Source organism: Phalacrocorax carbo, chromosome 5 (genome assembly GCF_963921805.1).
Source record: "Phalacrocorax carbo chromosome 5, bPhaCar2.1, whole genome shotgun sequence".
NCBI lineage: Eukaryota > Metazoa > Chordata > Aves > Suliformes > Phalacrocoracidae > Phalacrocorax > Phalacrocorax carbo.
Genome location: NC_087517.1, coordinates 13,721,015 through 13,744,365, shown reverse-complemented (window position 1 = coordinate 13,744,365; position 23,351 = coordinate 13,721,015). Strand labels below are relative to the sequence as shown.

General features: G+C 47.8%; 2 protein-coding genes across 2 annotated transcripts; one reads left to right on the top strand and one right to left on the bottom strand.

Moving 5' to 3' along the window:
- Window positions 1-7,355: 7,355 nt before the first annotated feature.
- Window positions 7,356-12,202, bottom strand: NIFK (nucleolar protein interacting with the FHA domain of MKI67). The gene is given in 7 exon segments (XM_064451237.1): window positions 7,356-7,791; window positions 7,794-7,944; window positions 9,199-9,279; window positions 10,006-10,217; window positions 10,921-11,029; window positions 11,776-11,901; window positions 11,999-12,202. Coding segments are annotated over 7 exon segments (930 nt in total). The 5' UTR covers window positions 12,158-12,202; the 3' UTR covers window positions 7,356-7,699.
- Window positions 12,203-12,336: 134 nt separating this feature from the next.
- On the top strand, window positions 12,337-22,217 carry TSN (translin). The gene is made up of 6 exons (XM_064451238.1): window positions 12,337-12,631; window positions 12,722-12,815; window positions 19,069-19,165; window positions 19,972-20,087; window positions 20,773-20,852; window positions 21,205-22,217. Exons 1-6 carry the CDS (start codon window positions 12,566-12,568, stop codon window positions 21,439-21,441), a joined length of 690 nt encoding a protein of 229 aa, XP_064307308.1. The 5' UTR covers window positions 12,337-12,565; the 3' UTR covers window positions 21,442-22,217.
- The last annotated feature ends 1,134 nt before the right edge of the window (window positions 22,218-23,351 follow it).

Genomic DNA, 23,351 nt, shown 5'->3' with positions numbered 1-23,351 from the left:
CCTTGCGCAAAGGTAAATGGCATCAGCCAACATGAGGCAAAGCCCAAGCGCCCAGCTTCCGAGTGCCGCTGATCCCGCTCTGGCACGGGCTCCCTGCATGACTCACCTCCTCTACCCCCTACCCATGAAACAGGGAACAAACTCCTCGCCCATACCACGTGAGAACAAACACTTGAAACAGGGAAAGCACTGGCTACTTTGGATCAACATTAAGTTTAATAATTCCTCGTTCTTTCCTCTGCACGCCAGTTGTCACAGCCCCAGATTCGAGCACTTTCAGCTCAGACAATATGCTCCTGCACTGCTATCTTTAATTGGCACTTTCCTGCCAAGCCTCAGCGTTTTGCATCGGGCTTTTTCCACGTGAGAGCTGCCACAAACAAAGCAGCCTGCTGACCCACTTAACTCCCACGTGAAGGCACATGAAGCTTCGCTTCGGTCACCAAACAGAAAAGAAAACGTGAGAGCAGGAGGTTCTGATCAAAGGGAAGTGAGCAAATGGCTTCAAGGCTCATTGTGTCCACACGGGCACATCTGCGCGTGATTGCTCCTTGCAGAAATTTGGCCACCCAGGGAGAAATATCACCTACAAAGCAGGTAACCCTCATGCAGCATCAATGGGGCTTGATTTGAGATTCCCCGTTGGCATGAAGGTCCTGTGAGCCATGCGACATCCCCACAGGCCTCTTCCTCTGACCTGGAGTCACTGCCTCCAGCGAGGGTGGGTATGGTTCATTCTCACTGGCCAAAACATCAAGGAAGGTACCCATTAGTGTTAATTGTGGAGTTCTTTGTTTTGTGCCTGGAGTCTGAGCCAAAAGACCCCAAAACTGAATACAGGTTACTGGCAACAGCTTTCCATCCTTTCTGACCAGAGCTAGATTTAATGCAGTAGCCTAGAAGGTCTCTAGTCTTAAAAAGGCACAGGCACCAGGTCTCATATTTGCATTAGAGACCGTATTTTTCCTGGCTGCCCTCAGGCCTTTGGGAAGAGACATTTACAGGACAAACTAACAGGAGCCCTATTTTTGTCTTGCACTTCAATTTACATTAAACAACATTTCAGCCCCATTTCCTCTTCCCTCATAATTCCCCATTTACACTCTTTCAAATGAGCTTGCCTCTTCCTGTGCTTGTTCTCTAGGGTCATCTGCTGGGGTTATTTTATCTTCTTTCCACCACCCAAACACGTATAATTATGCTCTTATCTCTGTTTTTTTTATGCTTGCACATCACACAAGCACATACCTTAGCAGCATGGACTCTTTTAATCTTTGAAAAACATTTCCTTTTTATCCTCACCCAAATATTAAGCCAACTGGAAAGCAACACATCAAGGTTAGGAATGCAGTCTGCTCCTGACAAGGAAAAAATGCTGAGCTTTGCAAGAGAGGCTAAGTGGATTAAGATCCTTTTTAAAGATTAGGTCACCCTTCACCCCAAATGCAGATTTCTACTGAAATTAATGGAAGCTCTTACAAAGCGCAAGGGGAAGGCTGACGTTGAACAGCAACACAGCAAACACATACCAGCAGCCCACTCAGAAACCGATTGTCCAAATCACCAACTCCAAATGATTCTTAACAACCAACTGACTGAATCCATACTAGGTATTAACACGGCAGGATTTCATCTTATAGAGTTATGAGCTGATGGGGGAAAAAAAGCTGAGCTAGTCGTTCTCAGGATAAAAGCTTGGGCTGTGATTCATCTGATGAGCTGCATTGACAGTTCATCAACGGACAGGTTTGCCTTAGGAGAAACCACGCTGCCTCTGAAACTGGTCCTTTGCACTCGCATAGCTCCTGCCAGCCCAGTCACAAAGCCCTGGCAGCTCCAAACCTGGAGTCTGTCTTTCAGGATACAGTTCAACAGCATGCACTCTAAGCGTTGCCCAGCTAATAATCCACAAACATCATGCCTTTGTGTGGGATAGCTGCGGGAAAAGCCTAATAGATTTGTGTTACATTTCCTCTGCCCATTGCCTCTGGGCAGATTAACCCAGCCCTTCTAACAGGCAGACCTGCAAATGCAGCCCAGCACCTGAAAGTCATACCGGGTCCCTTCCAGCTCTCGCATCAACAGAAATAAAAATCCTGCAGGCTACAAAGCAGCTGTGCTGCTGCTGCGCAACCGGCACAGACCCCTGCTCACTCCCCACCACAGAACTGCCTTCTGCAGGGTGTGCTGGCAAGAAACAGGATCTCTGAGCACGCCCAGCAAGCTAGACAGAGGCAAGGTACTGCCTTCACCCTCAGAATGGTGCAACAGCTTCAGCCTTGCAAAGCAACCCTGACAGAAGTGACTCTACTTCCCTGCTTGTTTTAAAGCGACCAAAACACAGGCAAACGGGGTGTTTGTGCAAGCACTTACAGGAAACTTGCATTGCACTGGCAGCAATGCCACACTACAGAGCCAGCAGCCTGGTTTCCAGGTCTGTACCTGCTCACCAAGCCCTCCTCTCAGTCAACACTGGAAAAACCCACAGTAAAACCCAGGGCTTTCCAAAATCACTATCCTAAAAGACAGTTTCATTTGTTTTTCTCCTTCCTGTTCTTTAAAACAAGTTTCAAATCCAGTCCAGGCCCTAGACTCCATGTGATGGGTCAAGCGCTGGGTAAAACACACGGCCGTGGAAAGGAGGCAACTCCAGCGCCCGCGGCTCACTGTCAACACCCACCTCACCATCTCAAAGCCCTGCAGCATTCAGCCTCACAATCCTGCCTTCTTTCTTCGTACCACATTTGAAGACAATTGTAAATCAGCATTTTATTCCCTGATCAGGGCCAAGGCTTTTGTAGAGGCCTGTCTGTAGCTTATCCTTTCCCTACAGAGGGGATCCACGCAGTTACAGGTCACAGACACCCAGGTGTGTAACTAGCCCAAGCCTCCCAGGACAGCCAGCATCTCTGTCCTTGCCATATGCCTAATTAATGCTGGGTGGGAGAAGTGATAAGAGGCCTTGCTGCACCCTGCATGGGAGAAAATGTTTCACTTCAGCAATTCTCACTCATGCAGTTACCCATTTCCTCAGCTTGCTCTGACAGCTGCTGGCCTTGGCCAGGGTAGGATCTGCCTGGATTAGTGGTGCCAGGCAGCAGCCTGACGGACAGAACGGCCCTCCCCACTGCCTGCGCTCCAGCAGCGCCCTGGGGTGGTCCCTCGCCAAGAGGGTGCACCCGCCCAACAGGGTGCAGATTGTGGACGCCTGGAGTGGGACACTTAAAGACTTTGTGCATTAGATTGTGAACTCTGGAAAACAGGATGTGTTTGAACAGCATCTTCGGCAATAAAGGAGTCTGGTCCGAGAGGAAGACTTGTGGGTATTCCTGGAAAACACATAACTGAGATCACATCCACCATACTCCTGTTACCTGGTTGCCCACTTTCACCTGCAACACCCTGCCCAGGGCAGGGACATGTACAGCACCTCACGCAACACAGCCCTGCCCTGGCCAGCTGCCTCACACAGGCAAAGTGAGAAGCAGACACCCCAGCACTCTGAAGGGAAAGTCGGGAGAGGAGGAATTTGCTAGAGCTACCCTCCGCCTTGCTGGCACTTCACTTGGAGAGGAGAGGATGTCACGCCTCAGAGCCATGCACAAATCCTCCCTTGCACCACAAGCTATTCACAGACAGGTCTTAGCCTTGCTCCTCACGGCTGAAGCCGTTCCAAAAGCCAGGTATGCAAGCAAACAGGCTTGTTACTGGCAAGAGCAAGTGTCACTTGCCCAGCCTGCTCTCCTCCTCCACTCAGGGCTCATGAGTAAGCACTAGCACTTGGACCATGCTGTGCAGCACACTCCTGACACACTGTGCAGCCTGGGCATCCCACAGCACATCTAACAGGCAAACAAGAAAAATGTCAAATTGCATCGTCAATTTCAAGCAGTCTTAATGCTGCCAAATTCACCAATGCCTTTTCCTCTAGAGGTGAGCATTGGCTTCTTCATTCCCTTCTCCCCTCTGTTTTGCAGCCAGTTCTGCTTTTCTCCCCACCACCCCATTCCTCTTTTACTTCCAGTGCTTCATGTGCTGGGAAATGCTCTGCACTCCTAAGCCCAGCTCCCCTTCCTGCAAACCAAAGAAATCGGAATAAACAAGTGTAAATTAGCAGACTTTGCTAGCACCTAAGTGTTTTTGAATCTTGAAAACACTACATACTACATACATACTACATACATAGGTGTTCAGTAAACCAGCTCCAGAAAGTCATTCATTACAGAAAGGCAGATTGCTTGTAAAGTAAGCCTTGAAACCAAAGCCCCAAAGCTCCTAGCATCTCAGTAAAAACAACTCACAGCCTGCCCTAAAATCAGCGGTCAGGAGGTTTGTGTTTGTCCAAGATGAATGAACAAACGACCGGGGAGCTGAGAAATAAAAATTGGTGCAAGGACTGAGGCATAACTCATGACACAGCATGCCTGTCCACTTGCGACGGAAACTATGTTTGGCAAGTATCAGCTGTCTGAATTTCTGCTTATGTACATCTCCCAGGACAGCAGTATATTAATAACACAGGCAGCCTAAAAACAGAAGCTATCACCAAGAAAAGATACCCTTGTGCTGAGAGTTCCCTGCTGTAGCCTAGGTATTGTTGTGCTTTACTCAAATAGCACAGAATTTTGTTTCCTTGCTCTTCAGTTTTGCCATCTAAGCTGATCTCAATTGAAGGAAAACCAATAAACAAAAGGAAGGGAAAGGAAAATTACAGCAGGAAGCAAACCTTATTGTAAGCACAGCTTTCTTGAACGTCTTCCCATCAAGGCCCGCACTGCCACAATACAGAGAGCGAGCGGCAACCAGGGTGCTAGCTTACAGGCACAAACCTTTCCAAGAGGTCTGCAGAAGCCTACGTCCCTGGAGGCTCACACAGGTAGACAGGATAGCCCAGGCACGGCAAGCAGCATGGGAAGAAACCAGGGTCAAACACGGAAGAAAGCAGCAAGCAGACACAGGCTTCCAGGCAAGGGCAGAACACCAGGCACAGAGAGGAGCGTGGTAACAGACGCAGAGTGGGAAGACAACACTCCAGGTTCAAAATACAGGCCAAGGGGTTGGAACAAGAAGCACAGGAAGGGAGCTGCTTGAGCTTCAGTGAACATGGAACTGCACTGGATAAGTTACTCTAGATAAACTAAGTTTTCTTAAGAGCAGCTTTAATTCAACAGTCTTGGAAGGAGTATTTGTGGCAGCACCAAAGAATGAGCATATTTTAACACCCATACCAAGTTTCTCCCATATTCTTAGATCATTAGGGATGCGTTAGTCGCATCAGTGCAGCCAGGCACCCCGAACTGCCTGGCCTAGACTGTTTTCTTAATAAATCCAGGAGGTCATTTCCCAGGAAACCTTGTGCTGTGGTCGTCAGAGGGCAGCGTGTCCGTACAGCTGCAGCGTGCTGCCCCCCGGTGTCAGGCTGCGCCCAAGAGACTCGGCTCCAGCCGGGAGGAAGTACCGCTGCCTTTCTGTTCATCCTCGCCCAGCTGCCATCTTCACTCGCACAACACGAAGCCAGGAATATGGGTTTTAAAAGAAAACCGCCCATTCTGGGCAGATGCATTTTGCTGCTCTTCTGCTGCTCTCTGCTGCACGAAGGTGGGATACGAAAGGTTTTTCAAAGCTGCACGTCAGTTACTAGCAGAGAAGCAATTTCTGCCAACCACTCAGATCATGTTTACCTCAAACCTTAGCAAGGATGTATTTTCCACAGGTTTGAGGTGTAAACACTGCCTGTTGGACATCAAACAACGCACACAGCAGAAAGTCTGCAGGTGTATGCAGCAACACTGCTACCAGAAGGCAAGGCGGGTCAGTGACCATCGGGCTGGTCAACAGCTTTACCTAGCGTGCCAAAGGTGACAAGCATTTGATATAAAGACACACTCATGCAAGTGGCTTCCCTGACAGTTTAGAGGGACAAAGCAGAATGACCTAATTTGAGTCACCGAGAGCATGCCATTACGATCACATGATAATTCAAGTGATCAGGCCAGATAGGACAGAATTAGCCAGGCCCATGGTTCAGGTTTCTTCTCCTCTGCCAGGAGTTCAAATCTTAAAATAGCCAAGAAATTAGTGCCAGACACCTACCTGAGCAGCTGGTTATTATCACCTGGGCTCCCCTCTGAAAACTTCTGCCAAGCCTGACCTACAGCCAAGAGCAGTAGAGAGTATTTCATCTCAGACAATAAAAGATCAAGGCTAAGTACGTGCCACAAAACCCAAACTGGAATCTGCAGGTCTCAGATTTGCAATAAAAACCAAATTCTAATTGCACAGTCAAACTGCATCTTCAAACAAGACTGGGCATCCACAGTCAGCTATGACAGGTTACGCTGGAACAAGAATAAATCTTGATGCACAACAAAAAGCAGCACTCAATTCTCTGAACTTGCGCTACTGGTGGTAAAACCCTGCCTACCCATTCCTGGTTTGCCCACCCAGAGGCTTATTACAATATTGCAATGTGCTTATCACCCCCTGAAGCAGAAGGTACCCTTATTTCATGCAGGGAGTGAAACTAAAACGCAGTGACAAGACGCTATGGGGCCCAAAGGACAAGAGAACTCTTAGAACAACCCCGTCTGCTCCAATTACCAATGCATCTTCTCAAAGAGCCTTGCTCACTCTGAGAGCAGCTGTACACAAGCAATTTGTCACCCTTTGCTCCTCTTCACAGTTCAGCAAGAAGTCCCTCTAAGAGCAGCCACACTTCACAGGTCCTCGAACATTTCCTGGACCAGGCAACGGCACGTTTACAGCACACAAAACCCCAGAGAATGAGCAAGTTACCTTTGCTGGTCAGCCCAGAGGTAAAGCAGTGCGTGAGTACACACGTGCCTGGGACCTCTGCAGCGTGGAAAGCCTTTTACACAAGTGTGCAAGGAGCGAAAGCGTAGCTGTGGCTCTGGCTAAGCCACCCACCAACAGAACAGCCACCCTACGTCCTCCACAGCAGGGTACACTCTCAAACACACATCGTTTGCCTGCACAGGGAAAGGGATGGGAATCTTGAATGCGAGTGACTTCAGCCATCTTCCTCTGTCTCTTACCACCTTCCCAATGCCAGACCCTCCCAAGTCCTCTGCAACCACTCCACATCCTGGCAAAGGCTGTTTCCCAGGCACTGCTGACAGCAGGGTTGAAAGGCACGGGCTGGCTCAGGCAGTGGAGTATTCTGCCCCTGTCCTGGACAGTACAGGCAAATCTTGACTGATCGCGAACAGGAGATGAAATTCAAGGTAAGTCTTCCTTGGGGAAAAAATCCCTCACCCTCTATTTGTGTAACTATGTGAGAACTCTCATGAAACACAGACACTCAGTTAAACAGAAGAACAACTACCAAGAGCCAACACAGTTGAAAAATCGCTACTTTTTTCTTTTATAACCCATCATTATTTATAAATTTAAGATACAGCCTGCATCAGGAAGTTCTGAACGGACAGTCTCACGTTTTCTTTCCAAACAGTGAGCGCTAGGGACAAGCTACAGAACTGACTGAAGGTTCTCGCGTGACTGTAGGCATGTCACAATATGGGCACTTGTGAGCACAAAGGCAAGAATATCTTCAAAGGCAGAGAAAACTGTAGGTCCACTGATGGCTGGAGAGGAGGGGGAGGGTTTGTGAATAGATCCCTTGCCTAGGAAAGGCTGAAACAGTCCGGTCAAGACAAACCAAGCCAGGGCAGCAGAACCACTAGCAGCTCTGCCTTGCCGGTTCTTGAGTCAAGGAAAAACATGACTGTAGCCATGAAAATTTCATGTCTATTTCTGTTTCTTCAGGTTTGGCCTTTTTCTTGGCTGCTTCTTTTGTCTCTGCACAGCACTCTTAACACTGGCAGGGGGCAGTCGGAGCGTTATTTCATTGTCCTCTGCGTCATCATCCACCTGAGCAGCTCTCCGGCGCTCGAGCACTGCTGGAGTACAGACTGGAGTAGGATCCTGAAGAGAGCAGAAAAAACACAATTCATTGCAAAGCTTCTGCCAGAGAAAGCTGTCACTGCCTCTGTGGCACCTCTGACAAGGCACCTCAGTCCAGTTCTCCTTCAGAACTTCCATATGTTAGGGAAAACTCTTTTCTTTTTATAACTAGCTATTTTTGTAGACAGTATTTTTTCCAGACAAAGCGTCATCTTCAAAAAAGTATACGTGAAAGGCAAATGCAAATTAAATCACACTTTTTTAACATGCCATTATGCATATTCGCTTTCTAAACTTTGTACTTCCTGACTCAAAGCACTAAGAAAGCCAAGAGAAAAAGAATTGGGGGGGTTTGGGGAGTATATTTGAGGCTGGCCACATTCAAGAAATGCTACCTTCAAGCCCAGAGCAGAGATGAAACATCCCAGCTTCATTATCTCAGTAAGCTCTCAGAACTCAATTGACTGAATGTACGAGTTATCCCATCTTCCCCACAACCAGCCCTGTCCCAATTATCGCATGTAAATCCAGCAACATCAAAAAACCCCACCAAAGCCAAACGCGCAACAGTGATAACACAAAACAGAAATGTTAATACCTGACAAACTTTTCAGACTGTCAGTGCCCCAAATCTCAGCCCTGATGACCTGAGCTTTCCTCTCATCCTACTGCTAGTTCTAGCTGGCATTAGTTTTCAAGATACTGGAATACCATGCCTGGAGAGGACGAGCGAGGAGGGACAGCAGAGTATGTAAGTGGGGACAGACAGCACTACACTTTCTTAACGGTTAACTCCCTTTTCATCAGAACAGGTTGCCATTATAACGTAGCGCAGACCAACAGAAGGATGCCAGCAAGGAGCTCGTTTTGTACCAGTTCAAAGCCCCGATGTAGGTGGTGTACAGGTGACCGTCCCCAGCACCCTGCCTTTCTCCTGCCCCAAGTTAGCACTGAATAGTGGAGGCTGACAGCAGTCACACTGCTGCCTGCATGCACCTCGGGACAAGTACTGCTACTCCTGATGTGCTGAGCAGAGGCCTTTGCTGCTTTTGTTTTCTCCCACAGGAGAAAGAACTGAGAGGATCCAACCACCCTCCCCCATTCAAGAATGTTAACCCATCTCAAAGGAGCTAATTCTGGAACAAAAATCCTTCCAGCAGATACTATCCAGGTGTTGAAATTAATGCAGAGAAACCAGCTGCAGACTTGAAACATCTGCCCCAGTGTGAACGGTGGGGCACGGTGCTGGTCACCGCCAGGACTCATTGGTCTTACCTGGCTGCTCAAAGAAGCATTCAGTTTTGACTTCTTGGACATTTTAACTTTATTTCTCTTTATGGAAAGCTTCTGTGCAGCCTAGGAAGGAAGACAGATCAAGTGGATCACTATAAACTTCCTTGTGTGAAGATGCAAACAGTCACTTAACAGTCTATAGGTTTCTTTGCTTCATTATTCCAAAATTTTTGCTACAGCAATTAGGTCTGAATTAATAACATGACTTACAGTCCCACAGATGTGATCTGGTTTGAACAAAAACACCCAAAGCAAAGTAACAAAAGCTGCTACTGTCCATTTATAAAAAAAAAAACAACAAACCTCGTTAAACAGTACTGCTTAAAATTCAAGTACGTCACCCAAGCACTCTGCAAACGAGCAGTACACTTGGCTAGCTTAGGCAAGGTCTAGGGATGGAAGCTCTAGCCTTGGGACCTGCCTTCAAATACCTACCCTGCCAAAGGCCCCCATGGGGCTTGGGAAAAGCCCTGTCACTCTTCTGTGACCTACAAATACTAAAACCACAGGATACCTAACTGTTTACACTAACAGAAGAAAAGGAATGTCTTCCTTTTGCTGTTACCTATTTACTTCTCTTAAGGTAAACCCACGTGTACTAACGCATCACCCAGCAAGAGCACAAGACTAATTTCTAGGAACTTCTATACAGCTCTTAACACAAGTAAGTCTCCCTCATGCTCCAGCTCTTTTACCAGTTCCACACAACACACACAATTTTCTTGTATTTAGCACAACCTTAGGAACACGTTTTGCATAAAACACTCATCAAAACGATGCCAAACTTACAAATCCTGGGAAGTCATAATCGAGCCCCTTTTCAGCCAGCCTCTTCCGCAAAAGCTTCTCCTTTCGCAGCAGTCGCTTTGTCATCTTCGCCTTCTGAACGAGGGAACGTATCTTATTGTACCGCCTGACCGCGGGCTGAGACGGCTTCAGAAATATCCTGTTGCTGTTTTTGAAGAGGTTTTCATGGACCTTTTCAGGAGGTATGAACTGACCTGTATCAGCAACACATGAGATGAAGTTACGGCAGAGCGACCCTTCTCACCAGGTGTACGCACAGAACACTATTCCATTCTCCTTGTAATATCACACGCTGCTACGGCGGTGCAACCATACAGCAGTTTATGAACAGAGAAAGTGGAAAGCAACAAAATACTCATTAGTAACAGAGCTGATAATGGATGGACGGAAGAAAAGAACACTGAAAAAGTGTCACCCAGAAAACAGTCAGAGAAACTGGTTTTTCAAAAGTTGATGCATACGTAGCACAAAATCCTTTACAAAGAAACATTGCTATCGCCATGTCTGAGAAACTTGCTAATTTCATTAATCTTTTCATCAAAAAAAACCCTTATGTCTAACTATACAGGGAGCAGCTGCAACAGTTACAAATGACAAATAACTTCCATGCCAAAGGAACGGCCTCCACAGCAAACCCCCCCGCTCCCGAGACGTTGTGGTACACAATTATACATCGAGCATTACCAGCCTAGGGGGAAAAAAACCAGCAGTAGTGACAAAAAGGCTGCTGAGGGTGTTCTTTACATGTGAAGAAAAGGAAAAAAAGCTCAAAAACAGGATGAAGGACAAAACTTCATAAAAAAACCTTAAGATGTGCCAAACAGTCCAAATAAATAACACAAACAACTAGGACTTGCCTTCGCAAGTTAGGGGACTTACACTTCAGCTTATACTTACACTTAAGCAGTCTTTCAGAAAACAGGTAGTTGTTCATTGTGTCTGCAACAATCTTAGCCACGTCATCGCACTCGAACTCTATAAACGCATAGCCTTTGCTACCTCCAGTCTGCAGCAACGACAAAGAGATATCTGAAATAGTTCTTCACATGTGGACGTGAAGAACTATATTAAAATTATTTTACGCTTCCAGAGTCACAGCTCATTCTCAGCTAAACACAAGTAATTTAATAGAGTTTGGTAAAAACATGAAAAGCATCAGATTTACTCCTAAATTAGTACGATGTTATTTGTAAGTGTGTATTTGCATATGAAACAAACTGCTCGCCAGTACCTGTTTGTTAAAAAAAAAAAAGAAACCTGCCCTGCGTGGCTGCTGTTCTGTTGCTAGTACCAAGCTTGAATAGCAACATTATGATGCGAAGATAAATCAGAAATGAGGTTAAATTTATTGAGCAGAAAGCACCAAGAAAGCTAAACCAGAGTCTTTTCCGTGACGTTTCAGGCCCCACCTCGAATTAGTACATTCTGACAACAGTTTCTCACACAACTGTATTTAGTTATGATGAAAAAAAGGGGCTCGGCCACCCGCCGCGGACACCGCCTGCTGCAGCCCCGGGCACCGCCCCGCACGCTGCCAGTCGCTCGCTTTGGCGGCGCCGACAAGGGATGACGCCCGGCGCCCCCCTCCGCCCACTCGTGACACTGCAGCGAAAGCATTGCACGTGGTGCGCGGGGCCGGCGGGCGGACGGCGGAGCTGCGGGGGGGTCCCGGGCAGGAGCGGCCCCTCGGGGGCGGCGGGGCCGGCCCGGCAGCCCCCACGTCCCCCAGCGCCCGGCGGGGCCGCGCGTTACCTTCTTACTGCGGGAGAGCCGGAGCCGCGTCACCCTCCCGAACTGCTCGAAATACTCGTAGATCTGCGGCTCGCGGAGCCCCCGCGGGAGGTGCCCCACGTACACCACGCCCGGCGTCAGCTCCTCCTGCGGCGGAGGGAGAGAGAGAACGGCGTGTCGGGCCGGGCCGGGCCGGGCCGGGCCAGGCCAGGCCACCCCCGCCCCGCCGCAGGGCCCCGCTCACCTGGGCCGCCCGGTTGTTGCGGACCCGCTGCACCTTCTGCTGGAACTCGCGCTGCAGCCGCGGCTCCAGCGCCAGCAACGACGACGCCGACACCGGCGCAGGCGCGGCCGCGGCCGCCACCGACTCGGCCTCGGCCTCAGGCCCCACCGCTGCCGCCATGCTGCCCTCCCTACGGCCGCCGGAAGCGCGTCACGCCGTTAGCAAGGGGCGCAGGCCCAGAGCAGCGCGGCGCTGTCTCCTAGCAACGAAGCTAGGCGATCCCGCCCCCCGCACGACGTCGCGTAGCAACGCGGCACCGCCGCCCGGCAGCGAGGCCCTGACATATGGAGGCCCCGACGCACGGACGCACTGACAGACACGCAGATACCCGCCCCGGAACGAGCAGCTCCCCGCGGGGACACGCCCGCCCCGCCTTCCTCCGCCACCCCTTAGCTCCTCCGGCCGCTCGGGCAGTGCGCGGGGCAGCCCGGCGCGGCGTGGTCAGGCAGTGCGCGGGGCAGCCCCCGCGCCGGTGCCAGAGAAGGCCCCTCGTGAAGGCGGGAGGCCCCGGAGGCGGCGGAAGGCACTATGTCGGTGAGCGACATGTTCATCGCGCTGCAGGGCGCCCTCACCGCCGACCAGGACATCCGAGAGGTGCGGCCGGGGCCGGGTGGGGGGTGCGGCGCGGCGCGGCGCGGTGTCGTGTCCCGTCCCGCCCTGGCTGACGGCGACCTGTGTCCGCAGGAGATTCGTAAGGAGGTGCAGGCGCTGGAGCAGACGGCCCGGGAGATCCTCACGCTGCTGCAGGGCGTGCACCAGGGACCCGGCTTCCAGGACAGTGAGTCCCGCCCTGCGCCTCCCCCGGGGGAGCGGGGAGAGGCCGCCCGGGACGGGGGGGATACGCCCCCGGAGCATGCGCGTCCCCCCTCACTGGCGCCCCTTTCCCAGGTTCCAGTCGCGTGTGGGCGCCGCTGGGTCCCCTCCTGCGGGGGCTTCCCGGAGGCTGCGGGGGGCAACTGGGCGGTTTCAGGCCGGACAAGTCCAAAAGCTGCTGTTCACCCTCGGGAAGCGCCGGTCTTCGCCTTTCTCTCCCCCGCCCCTCTAGCTTGGTGTTTCACCACCCCGGCGCAGAGTAACGTGTTCTTCCTACAATTGCTCGTTTTCTGGGTTGTTGAACTGGCTCACAGGTTTCCCACTAAGAGAGCTGCGTGTAGATTTTATATTCTGTTGATTCTAACGTGAGCTGTTGGGCCTTTGCATCTGTATCTCCCTCCTCACCTCTTCACCCCACTCCCCAAAAAGCTGTGATCCTGAACGCTCTGGGGGTGTTCAGGGTGGTGTGGGAAGGGGGGACTTTAGTCTGGTTTGTGTGAGAGTGACTCTGTGTGTGTGTATAAAATCTGCTTAATGTTCCAGGGTATAAAGGGAACGTGCAAAGGCTGGTAGAGCAGAAGCTGCCCTTGATGTATGTTCAAGTGATAACTGGAGCTGTTCCACTGTTTTTGAGGTTTGGGCTGCAGCTAGCCTGGTTCCTTGCTTGCAATCCAAATTTATTTAAGACATTTGACACACTGTTTCTGGGCCAACCCATTTCCTCCAGGGCATGAGAATGGTACTGGAGACTTAGATGCCGCATGTGCTCTTTCTATTCCCCCATCCTCATTTTTAGACTTACTGGTGAAGCTACTGGAATAAAGAGGTTTTTCCCCATAAATATGTGACTTGAAAGCTTTTTTTTCAAGTCAATCAATATCTCCTGAGAAGAAGCAACCATTCTAACTTTTGTGGAAACTCTCGAGGGGAATGTCCCTTCAGGGGACACTCTTGAGAGGATGTCCTGGAGGACTGGAGGAAGGCAAATGTTACCCCTATCTACAAGAAAGCCTTGAGGGAGGATCTGAGTAACCGTAGGCCCATCAGCCTTACTTCAATCCCTGGGAAAGTTATGACATGAATCCTCCTGGGGGCCATCACAAGTCAATTGAAGCACGTGATTGGGAAAAGCCAACATGGCTTCACTAAAGGCAGAGCGTGCTTGACAAACCTGGTGGCCTTCTATGACAAAGTGACTTGCCTGGTTGAGATGGGGTGGGCGGTGGACACTGTCTACCTGGGCTTCTCCAAGGCCTTTGATATGGTTCCCCACGGCCTCCTCCTGGAGAAATTAATGCGTTATGGCCTAGACAAGTGGTCTGTGCAGTGGGTGGGGAACTGGCTGACAGGCCGCACCCAAAGGGTGGTGGTAAGTAGCTCCTTTTCCAAGTGGCGACCTGTCACAATTGGGGTCCCCCAGGGATTGACATTTGGGCCCAATGTTATCACATCTTCATAAGTGATCTGGATAACGGCATCAGGTGTAGCCTGATGAATTTTGCAGATGACACCAAATTGAGTGGGGAAGTAGACACTCCAGAAGGGAGAGCTGCTCTGCAGGGAGATCTGGATAGGCTGGAGGAGTGGGCCAGCAAGAACCATATGAAGTTCAACAAGGGCAAGTGTAAGGTCTTGCACCTGGGAACACATAATCTGGGAGTGCAGCACAGACTGGGATCCACCTGGCTGGAGAGCGGCTCTGTGGAGAGGGACCTGGGGGTCCTGGTGGACAGGAAGCTCAACATGAGCGAGCAGTGTGCTGCTGCGGCCAAGAAGGCCACCAGGATGCTGGGTTGCATCAAAAAGGGCATCACCAGCAGAGAGAAAGAAGTCATTATCCTGCTCTACTCAGCGCTTGTCAGGCCACACCTGGAGTCCTGTGTACAGTTCTGGTCCCCAATAAACAAAAAAGATGTGGACAGGCTGGAGGGGGTCCAGAGAAGGGCCACTAAGATGACCAAAGGACTGGGAAGCTGCCATGCGAGGATAGGCTGGGAGAGCTGGGCTTGTTCATCCTTGAGCAAAGGAGGCTCGGAGGGGATCTCATCACGACGTACCAGTACTTAAGGGGCAGCTACAAAGAAGATGGAGACTCCCTTTTTCCAAGGGGTCACATGGAGAGGACAAGGGGGAACAGACACCAGTTGCTCTTGGGGAGATTCCGATTGGACATGAGAGGGAAATTTTTCACAGTGAGGACAGTCAACTATTGCAGTAATCTCCCCAGGGAAGTGGTTGACTTGGCCACATTGGACACGTTTAAGATTTGGCTGGACAGGGTGCTGGGCCATCTTGCCTAAACTCTGCTCTTCCTAGAAAGGTTGGACTAGATGATCCCTGAGGTCCCTTCCAACCTGGGATTCTGTGATCTTGTGAATTTGAGAAGGGGAGAAATCCATCAGGCCACTCTCTGAAGGTGAACAGAAGAAAAAGCCTCACCAGGTGTTCTTTTATCCACCTGCAGAGCTGACTGGTTGTTACCAGCCTGGTGACGCTCACCAGCACACTCATACTGGAGCTGGAGGCCCGGGATTTCTCTGGCCCCTGGGAGGGTATGGGTTCAGCAACCTGCAATACCTGAGGTTTGACCTCTGCTGGCAAGTGCAACTTCCACCTAATTAGGAAATCTGGCAGTGCTAAAAATTAGAGCTGCTAATTGGTTAATTTACACAAGCATACACTCATTTTTCTAAGCTGAATAAACCTGTGGATGTCGTGACAGTTGTTTTGCATGGGTACCATCTTCAGGGGTTGCTTTCCAGCATTTAACAGTAGAGACCTGTATCTGGCTCAGTGTATTTTCACCTGATTTTTAATTCTGGGGGAGAGCTGGTCCTGGAACTTGCTGAGTCTGAGGAGAGATTTGGAATAAAGTGGGGGGGGAAAAAAAAGGGGGGGGGAGGAAGCTCCATTTATAATTCTTGTAATATCAAAGGTAATGAATGCTTAATAACTTAGGAGTTAATTCATGATAATAGACCTGTCAGTTTGTTGTTGATTCCAAGTATAATAGAGAAAGTCAATAAAGGTTTAGATTAATAAAGGTTTACAGCAGAATGACACTGTGCCAATTAACAGAACGATTGTTAGGGAATAAATAGCACTTGTCAGATGTCACATGTTTAGGCTACAGTTTTATTTGATAATGGTTCTAGTTTTGCCATGAAGTGCATTTAAAAGCTGCTTGGCTTACTACAGCATCTCGGTGTTGGAGTCAGTGCTGCATTTTTACCAAGAAACTAGAATGATTCTTCCTGCGTAGATTAAAATAGGATAAATGATGACGTTTATAACTATGAAAGAGAGGGCTATTCACTGCAACAGAGTTCTGGCTAGGCTTTGCAGCATCAAGATTTTTTAGCATTGTATTTTTTTATTCCAAGCTGTAAGAAAAACTATTAATGCTATTAATAAACTATATTGGAGTATACAAATATTAAATTATAAATAAATTATATAAACTAATAACTTTTTAATAAAAAAGCAAAAGTACTATTAATTACTACAAGTTCACAGGTGACAGAGTAACTACTGATGCCTGGTGAGCGCAGCTGCGTGGCTGTGGATGGTTTAAGCTGGTGCTGCTGCTTGTTGTGCCTCCTCCCTTGTGCCAGCCTAAGTGGGAGATGGCTGACTCTCCTGCTCCCAGCCTTCCCGTTGCTCCTTTGTAATTAATCTTGCATCAGCAGTTGAGGTAGAGCGATGAAAACTCAAGGAGACAAGGGAGAACCAGGGAAAGCAGGGAAGGGATTTGCACCACTTCAGCAGCCCACCCTATCAAAGAGAGGGGTAAGGGGTGGCACGAGCTCTGTTAATAGAGCTGCGGGATATCTGGAAGTTCGATGGAGGGCAGTCTCCTGTCCTAGTCTGAGGTATTTCAAACATTATCTTGCACAATGCCTTTCCTCTGTTCTCCCGGGACTTGAAATACCTCTTGGATAAACATAAACCTCTTTTTCACTGAGTTTTTCATCTAACCTTTTACTGTGCGGCAGCCACCTACCCATGGACAACAGCTGTTTCACAGTGCCAGCTTCTCTGTGGTCTCTCCTGGCACCAAGCATGAGACTGTGTTTAGCAGCAGGAGAAGCGCTTTCAGTTGTAGCCTTTATTCAGCTGTGGGGAAGGGAAGGAAAACCAGCAAAGCCTAGTGCCAGTAGCCTCCAGAGCAGGGATAGAGGGTCTCTCAGCTTCCTCTGCTCCCTGTCCAAAATGGAGTTCAGGAACTGCTCAGAAAGCTGTTTGGGGCAGCATGTGCTGCAGCCTGCTGTTAGCTGATGTGAGTCTGCATAATAGGTGGGGTCTTCGGAGGCTGAAAGTCAACTTAGTATGTCTTTGCTTATGAAACACATTGTGTCTAGCTTAGCAAGACATCAGTGGTGATACCCAAGGATGCCTGAGGATAGTTTGAATTTGGGAGGTTATATGTGTGCCATTGGGTGCTGTTGTCTGAAACTCTACAGTAAAGATTGTTTATCTTTGTCACAGGTTCCTTTGGCAGAGTCCAAAGTGCAAATCTTTGCCTGACTCTGTCCCCAGCTGCCACGTCACGGCTTACACAACTGAGGCAGGCACCATGATTTGAGGATGCTGTTCAAAGGGCAGCTGTCTGTCAGCTTCATGTGCTTCTTTCGTTACAGCTGCCACACGGAGCACTTTCACCTTGTGCTTCCTGAAGCTTTTATTTTTAAGTGCCTCTTTTTTTTTTTGAACAGAAATCTTGTTTTATTAACTGAAAGATCTTTCTAAACACACTTAAGTGACTCTTAGTAAGGCTTGTTTGATAAGTCATTCATCACAGTTTTCAGATTTAGTTTCTATAGATCTTCTTTAAATAATGCTAGATTCTATACATCAAAATGCAGGAGAGCCTGTCAGGTTGATCCTCCTTCCTTGGGATGCAACCAGGATTTCTGAGAAGGCGGCAGTTAAGTCGTCCTGGTTCGGTTAGGTCTGTTGGGCCCCGGTGCAGCGGGTGCAGCGTGGCTGTAACTCGGACCAATGAATGGGAGGTGGCCGTGGGCGGTGCATAAACAAGACCGTTTCTCTGCAGAGGTATAATGTGCATTGGACAGGCTAAAACCCAGTTTCTTCAAATACATTGTTTAAAGCAGGAAATGCAGTTTCCTGAAGGAATGTTGCACCTCATCTAACCTAACTCTGGCCAATAAGAAAAAAATATTATAAGATTTTTTAAATGGAGGAGGAAAAGTTGCTTTTCCTTTGACTGTGCAAGTCGTTTGGCAGCGCTGCTTGGTGTGTGCGCTTTCCTTCGGGCCAGCTGCTGTGCGCAGTGCTGTTCTGTTGCTTGTGATCTGGTCATTGCTTTTTCTTCTGAACCGCTGCATTAGGGCGCTGTCCAGAACATTTTGTTTCTCTTCGTGTAGCGCCTGTACAGCCCTGCTGGCCACCCTGTCTCTTCCTCTGTCCATGCAGCTAAAACTTGGAGTCCTGTTATCGCCTCACATCTGATCTCCGCTGCGTCCTTCCTTCTGCAGTGCCAGCCATAGCCCAGCTGCTCCAGAGTGCTGCTACAAGGGCTGGCTTGTAGTGTGGGGCTTTAACCCCGCCCCTGCTCTTGCTGGCTCCCTCCCGTGTCCCCCAGGGTCTGTTGCCATAGTCTCAGCTCTTCTATATTTACAGACCCCGGAACAAAATTGCCCCTCTGCTACCACAGATGAGGTCTTAACGCTTGACACCTTTTTCAGCCTTTCTCCATCTCTACTTGTCATCTCTTCTCCAGCATTGCTTGTCTGTCACCCTGCTCAGCACATCGCCAGGCGCCTTTGCTCATTGGTTCAGTCGATAGGCAGACACCACATTGATTTGGTGTTCCTCCGTCTGTTTGTATCCCCTGTTGCCTCAGTCTGTAGGCTGTGTGACCTTTCCAGTGGTTTCTTCTATCAGTGCCCATTACAGAATGGGTTTTTCATCCACTACGTGGGTTTTATAGCAGCAGTTATTAGTCATGAGTAGTAGTGATTCTTAAATAACACTGGGGCATCTTGTCTCAAGTTCGAAACTAAGGACTAGAGCAGATTAGACAGGCCAGACCTGCGCGACTCATGGTGCGACAGTGAATATTTCTTAGTTTGGTTCAAATGTCAACAGACTACCTGGGACGCCCAGGGAGCCCTAGTACTGTCTGCATTAGAAAACTCTGTTTGCAAAACCCTGTTCTCAGTTAAGTACTGACTGTTGCGCTGTTTCTTTTTCAGTACCAAAGAAATGTCAGAAGGCTCGTGAACACTTTGGTACAGTGAGAACACAGATGGAATCTCTGAAGACCAAGTTCCCCGCTGATCAGTATTACAGGTGTGCGGGATCACACGCAACCAGACACCGATATGGGAATTGCCTGGGGATATTTGGCATCGTTACTTTGGAAGAATGATTTAAAGTTTTATGGGCCCAATGCTTCTTTCTGTTTGAAAAGTAAATCATGGTGGAGAAGTGTGAGGCTTTTATCAGCACAGATAAAAAAGTACTTTTGCTCAAACACTCTATAACTTTTCACTAGAAAAATCTAGTATTTAATTCTTCTTCTAGAAACTTTTTTTAAAAAGAGAAAGGAAAGTTTAAGAAATTGATGTTCTGTTGGAGCAGCCCTTGTTTCTGGGAGCAGAGCATTTGCTGCTCCATTAATTTCAGTTAAGTTAGATTTGGGGAAAACAGAGCTCTAAGTCTGTCATGAAATGGCTTTTTGATACTGCAGACACTAAATTAAGTTGTCACCTTGTGTTTTGTTTGCTGCCAGAAGGGGACAGTGTCTAGCAAGAACATTTCAAAGAAAAAGAATCCTGTCAGCTCAAATCTGCTGAGGGAAGATGGGAGGGAAAGCCCTGGTTGTCTGTGGGCACAACCACCCACGAGGCTCGGTGAACAAGCAGGGGTATGAGAGGCACAAGCGGATGCTAGCGCCCAGCGTAGTATGCGGGGGTGCACTTCTGGAGTGCCAAGGAGATGGCTTTAAGCTGGTGATGTTGTGATAAGCTAAAAATATTGCCAAGTGCTCTGTGTGAAGGTGGAAAACATAATGTAGACATAATGTATGCTTGTTGCCTGACTCTCCAATAATAATGTTACTTATTAATACCTTGACTTGGTGTTTTCCTCAACAGATTTCATGAGCACTGGAGGTTTGTGCTTCAGCGGTTGGTGTTTCTGGCAGCGTTTGTAGTCTACTTGGAGTCAGAAACGTTAGTGACCCGAGAAGCTGTTGCAGAAATACTTGGGAGTAAGTTAATGCTGTAACTGAAGAGAAAAGGCTTGTGACGTTTTTTGACGTTGTAACTTACAGAGGTACAGGGAAACAGCAGAACTTCATTTCGTCCCAAGGAATAGGTCCCAAAACCTACCTAGTGCTTCATTTCATTATATAAACAACAAATTCTTTTAGAAGGTAGAAATCAGCAAACCTAACGTGCACAAAAGTATTCACTAATAAGTTCTTCCTCAATGAAGATAATTCATTCAAATGGCATAACTCTACCAAAAGAATAATACAAAGATGAGAGCTTATTTTTCTCATTTTTCTGCTTTTGGTGTTTAAGAAGTGTGGAAAACAGTTTAAATTCTTATGCTGTGAGAGAATTGTGTCCTCCCAGAGGAAAGGATTTGAAAAAAAATCAGGAAAATGTTTTTCCAAAAACCGACTGCAGACCCCTCTCCTGTAAAATGATGTAAACTCAGTTATTCTCGTGGATCAATTATAACCTGTTGAGGATGTATGAGATGCTAAATCAAAACCCTGAGAAGAGGCAGTAATTACATCACGTACAGGAAAAGGCTGACTTTTAATTTGTAATAATGCTTCATAAATTTGATATTTCAAATTAGCTCCAGTAAACAAATGCAATTTCAACTGGCTGGTTTTGCTCACGCTCGGTACCACCTGATTACCACTCTGGTTTTCATCCTAGTTGAAGCTGATCGAGAGCGAGGCTTTCACCTGGACATTGAAGACTATCTGTCTGGTGTATTAACTCTCGCCAGTGAGCTGGTAAGGAAGACGTTCATGCATATCTTTCGATTGAAATGGACTTAAAAGAAGTAACGTGTCTTCTAGTTTTCCCGAGGTGCTCCCGGAAGTTATGATAAACACCACCTTGATCTGAACTTCTGGCAAACTGCCTCTGTATGCCAGAGTTTTGTTCCTCACTGATATTTTAAGATTTAAACTAGTCACTGGCTTGAAAATCCAGGATTATGGTCAACAAAAAGGTAGATCTAAGTATAAATAATCTGATTGCCTGGAACAAAACTGCTTCATTTGGTAGTGTGAGTGATGGGAATCGTGACGTGATTTGGGTGGTTCCTCTGCTGAGGTTCTCCCGTGTGTCTTCCTCTCGTAGGCCAGGCTGGCAGTGAACAGCGTCACGGCTGGTGACTACTCTCGCCCTCTCCGCATCTCAACCTTTATCAACGAGCTGGATTCTGGCTTCCGTCTCCTCAACCTGAAGAATGACTCCCTGAGGAAACGTTACGATGGCCTGAAATATGATGTCAAGAAAATTGAGGAAGTGGTTTATGACTTGTCGATCAGAGGACTCAATAAGGAGGCAACAGTTGGTGCGGGTGGAGAGAAATGAAGGATGCTTGTTTTAACAGCATCATCGATTACCTCAGATGGTTGCCAATTTAGGAAGCATGCTAGCAAAGCCTTCCTACAGTAGTTTAGAAGAACTGCAGCTGAAAGCTGCTCTCTATTTTCTTACAGAAGGTGTAGTACGGGTGTTAGCTCTCAAAATGTTTTGTAAAATCATGTCTAGATTAGGGCAGGAGGTTCTCTGTTTCCAGTGGAATTCCTCTGTCAGGACACACGGTGCCGTTCTGTGCACAGCAGCAATAGTAGTCGGTAACTTCCATGAGCTGAAATTCTCATTAGTTGTGTAGTGTTCCGTCACTGCTCCCGGCAGTCGTGTGCTTCAGCTGTCTCTGCTCGCACACCTGCAAAGACGTGTGCACAGCACGCAGCTCAGCGTGGATACATGGGATGTTTTGAAAAACACAGTGTGTAAATATCTATACATTTTTTAAGACACTGGGGGTCTGCCTTTTTATTTCTTAAATTTTCATTTCTGTCAGTGAGTTGAACAGATTTGCATAACTGTTTAGTAACCAGATCTTTTTAAATGGCTTCTGTTAATATATCCCCCTTAATCGATAAATTGGTGAAAATATTCCTGAGAATTTTTAAATTGGAACTCATGTATTGCACCCGCGCACATCGCTCTTTCTCCCTCTCTTGTTTTTTTCCTTTCCTCCAAGATTTCTGTAGTAGGGAGAGCAAGGTTTTCTCAAACATCTGCTGTCACTGGCTGGTATTTGTTTTACTGACATAAGTAAATGTTGAGTTTTAATACTATCGTTTGCCTTGAGAACTCGGTGTAACCAGTTTTTGGTTGTTTTTTTTTTTTGTTAACTACCAAGGTTTCCAAATAGAGAAGTGTTAACTGATAAACTGCAGGTAGTGTCGAGTTTTAACAACCTGTGTAGGCCACACCTGTACTCGTGTCCTGGGATTAAAAAAAAAAACACCACACCAAAACTATAGTTCATGTAATAAAATGTTTGTATCTTCAGAAAAGGGAAATTACTAGTTTCAGATACTTGGCATGTGAGATGTTTGCAAACACCAACAGCCTCTTCCATTTGCGGAAATGGACAGACTCACACCTCCCGGGGTGTGTGTCCTCTTGTCCTAAATGGCTTTGAGTTTTGCCATTCTTCTCCTACTTCTGGTGGTACCGTAGGGGTAAGGAGAAAAACAGGCTTACTTAGGAGGGAGGAGTATTTCCAGAGGATGAACACGTTGAGTCAAGTTTGTGGGGTTTGTTAGCGATGCATTTTGTTAGCAAAGATTTCCCACTGTTTCAGTTACGTTTTTGTTTTGTTTATTGAAAGAAAATGGTTTCTTGGTTATTTTGGCCAATAACAGCTTTTCTTTTATTTTGGCCATTTGGTAACTGCCTGTTGTCTGATGATCTGTTGTTATTTGCTTCCCCTCATGGGAGCCTACTCTGAAATATCATAACTTCAGTTCAGCCTCCAGCTGTACTTGGGCAGTAACAGAATTCCTGACTTTGGCTGTATGCCGTTCCATGGCACGCTCTCACGTGCTGGCGAGTGGAGCCTAGCTCACGCTGCAAACAGATTTCATAGGCTTTTAAAAATTTATTTTACTTCTGATTTTGACCTATTTCACCAAGTAAAACAGGAGAGGCATGGGGGAATTTATCATAACCAAATCCAAGATGTGGCAAGGTTCGTCCCCAGAACATCTCATAATCTTTAATGTTTGTCCTCATCCTTTGTTTCTGATGTCACATAATGTAGGGAGATGGTAATACCCCTCCTGCACAGCTGAAGAACGTGAAGGTGTAATTTCCTGAGCCACATGGCAATGAGACCAGCTTTCACAGTTGTTCTTTGTTCTCGCCCTGTGCCACTGTTGTTTTTTTCTCGCTTTAACCCCACGCAGGTGGGAGAAGGAAGAAGC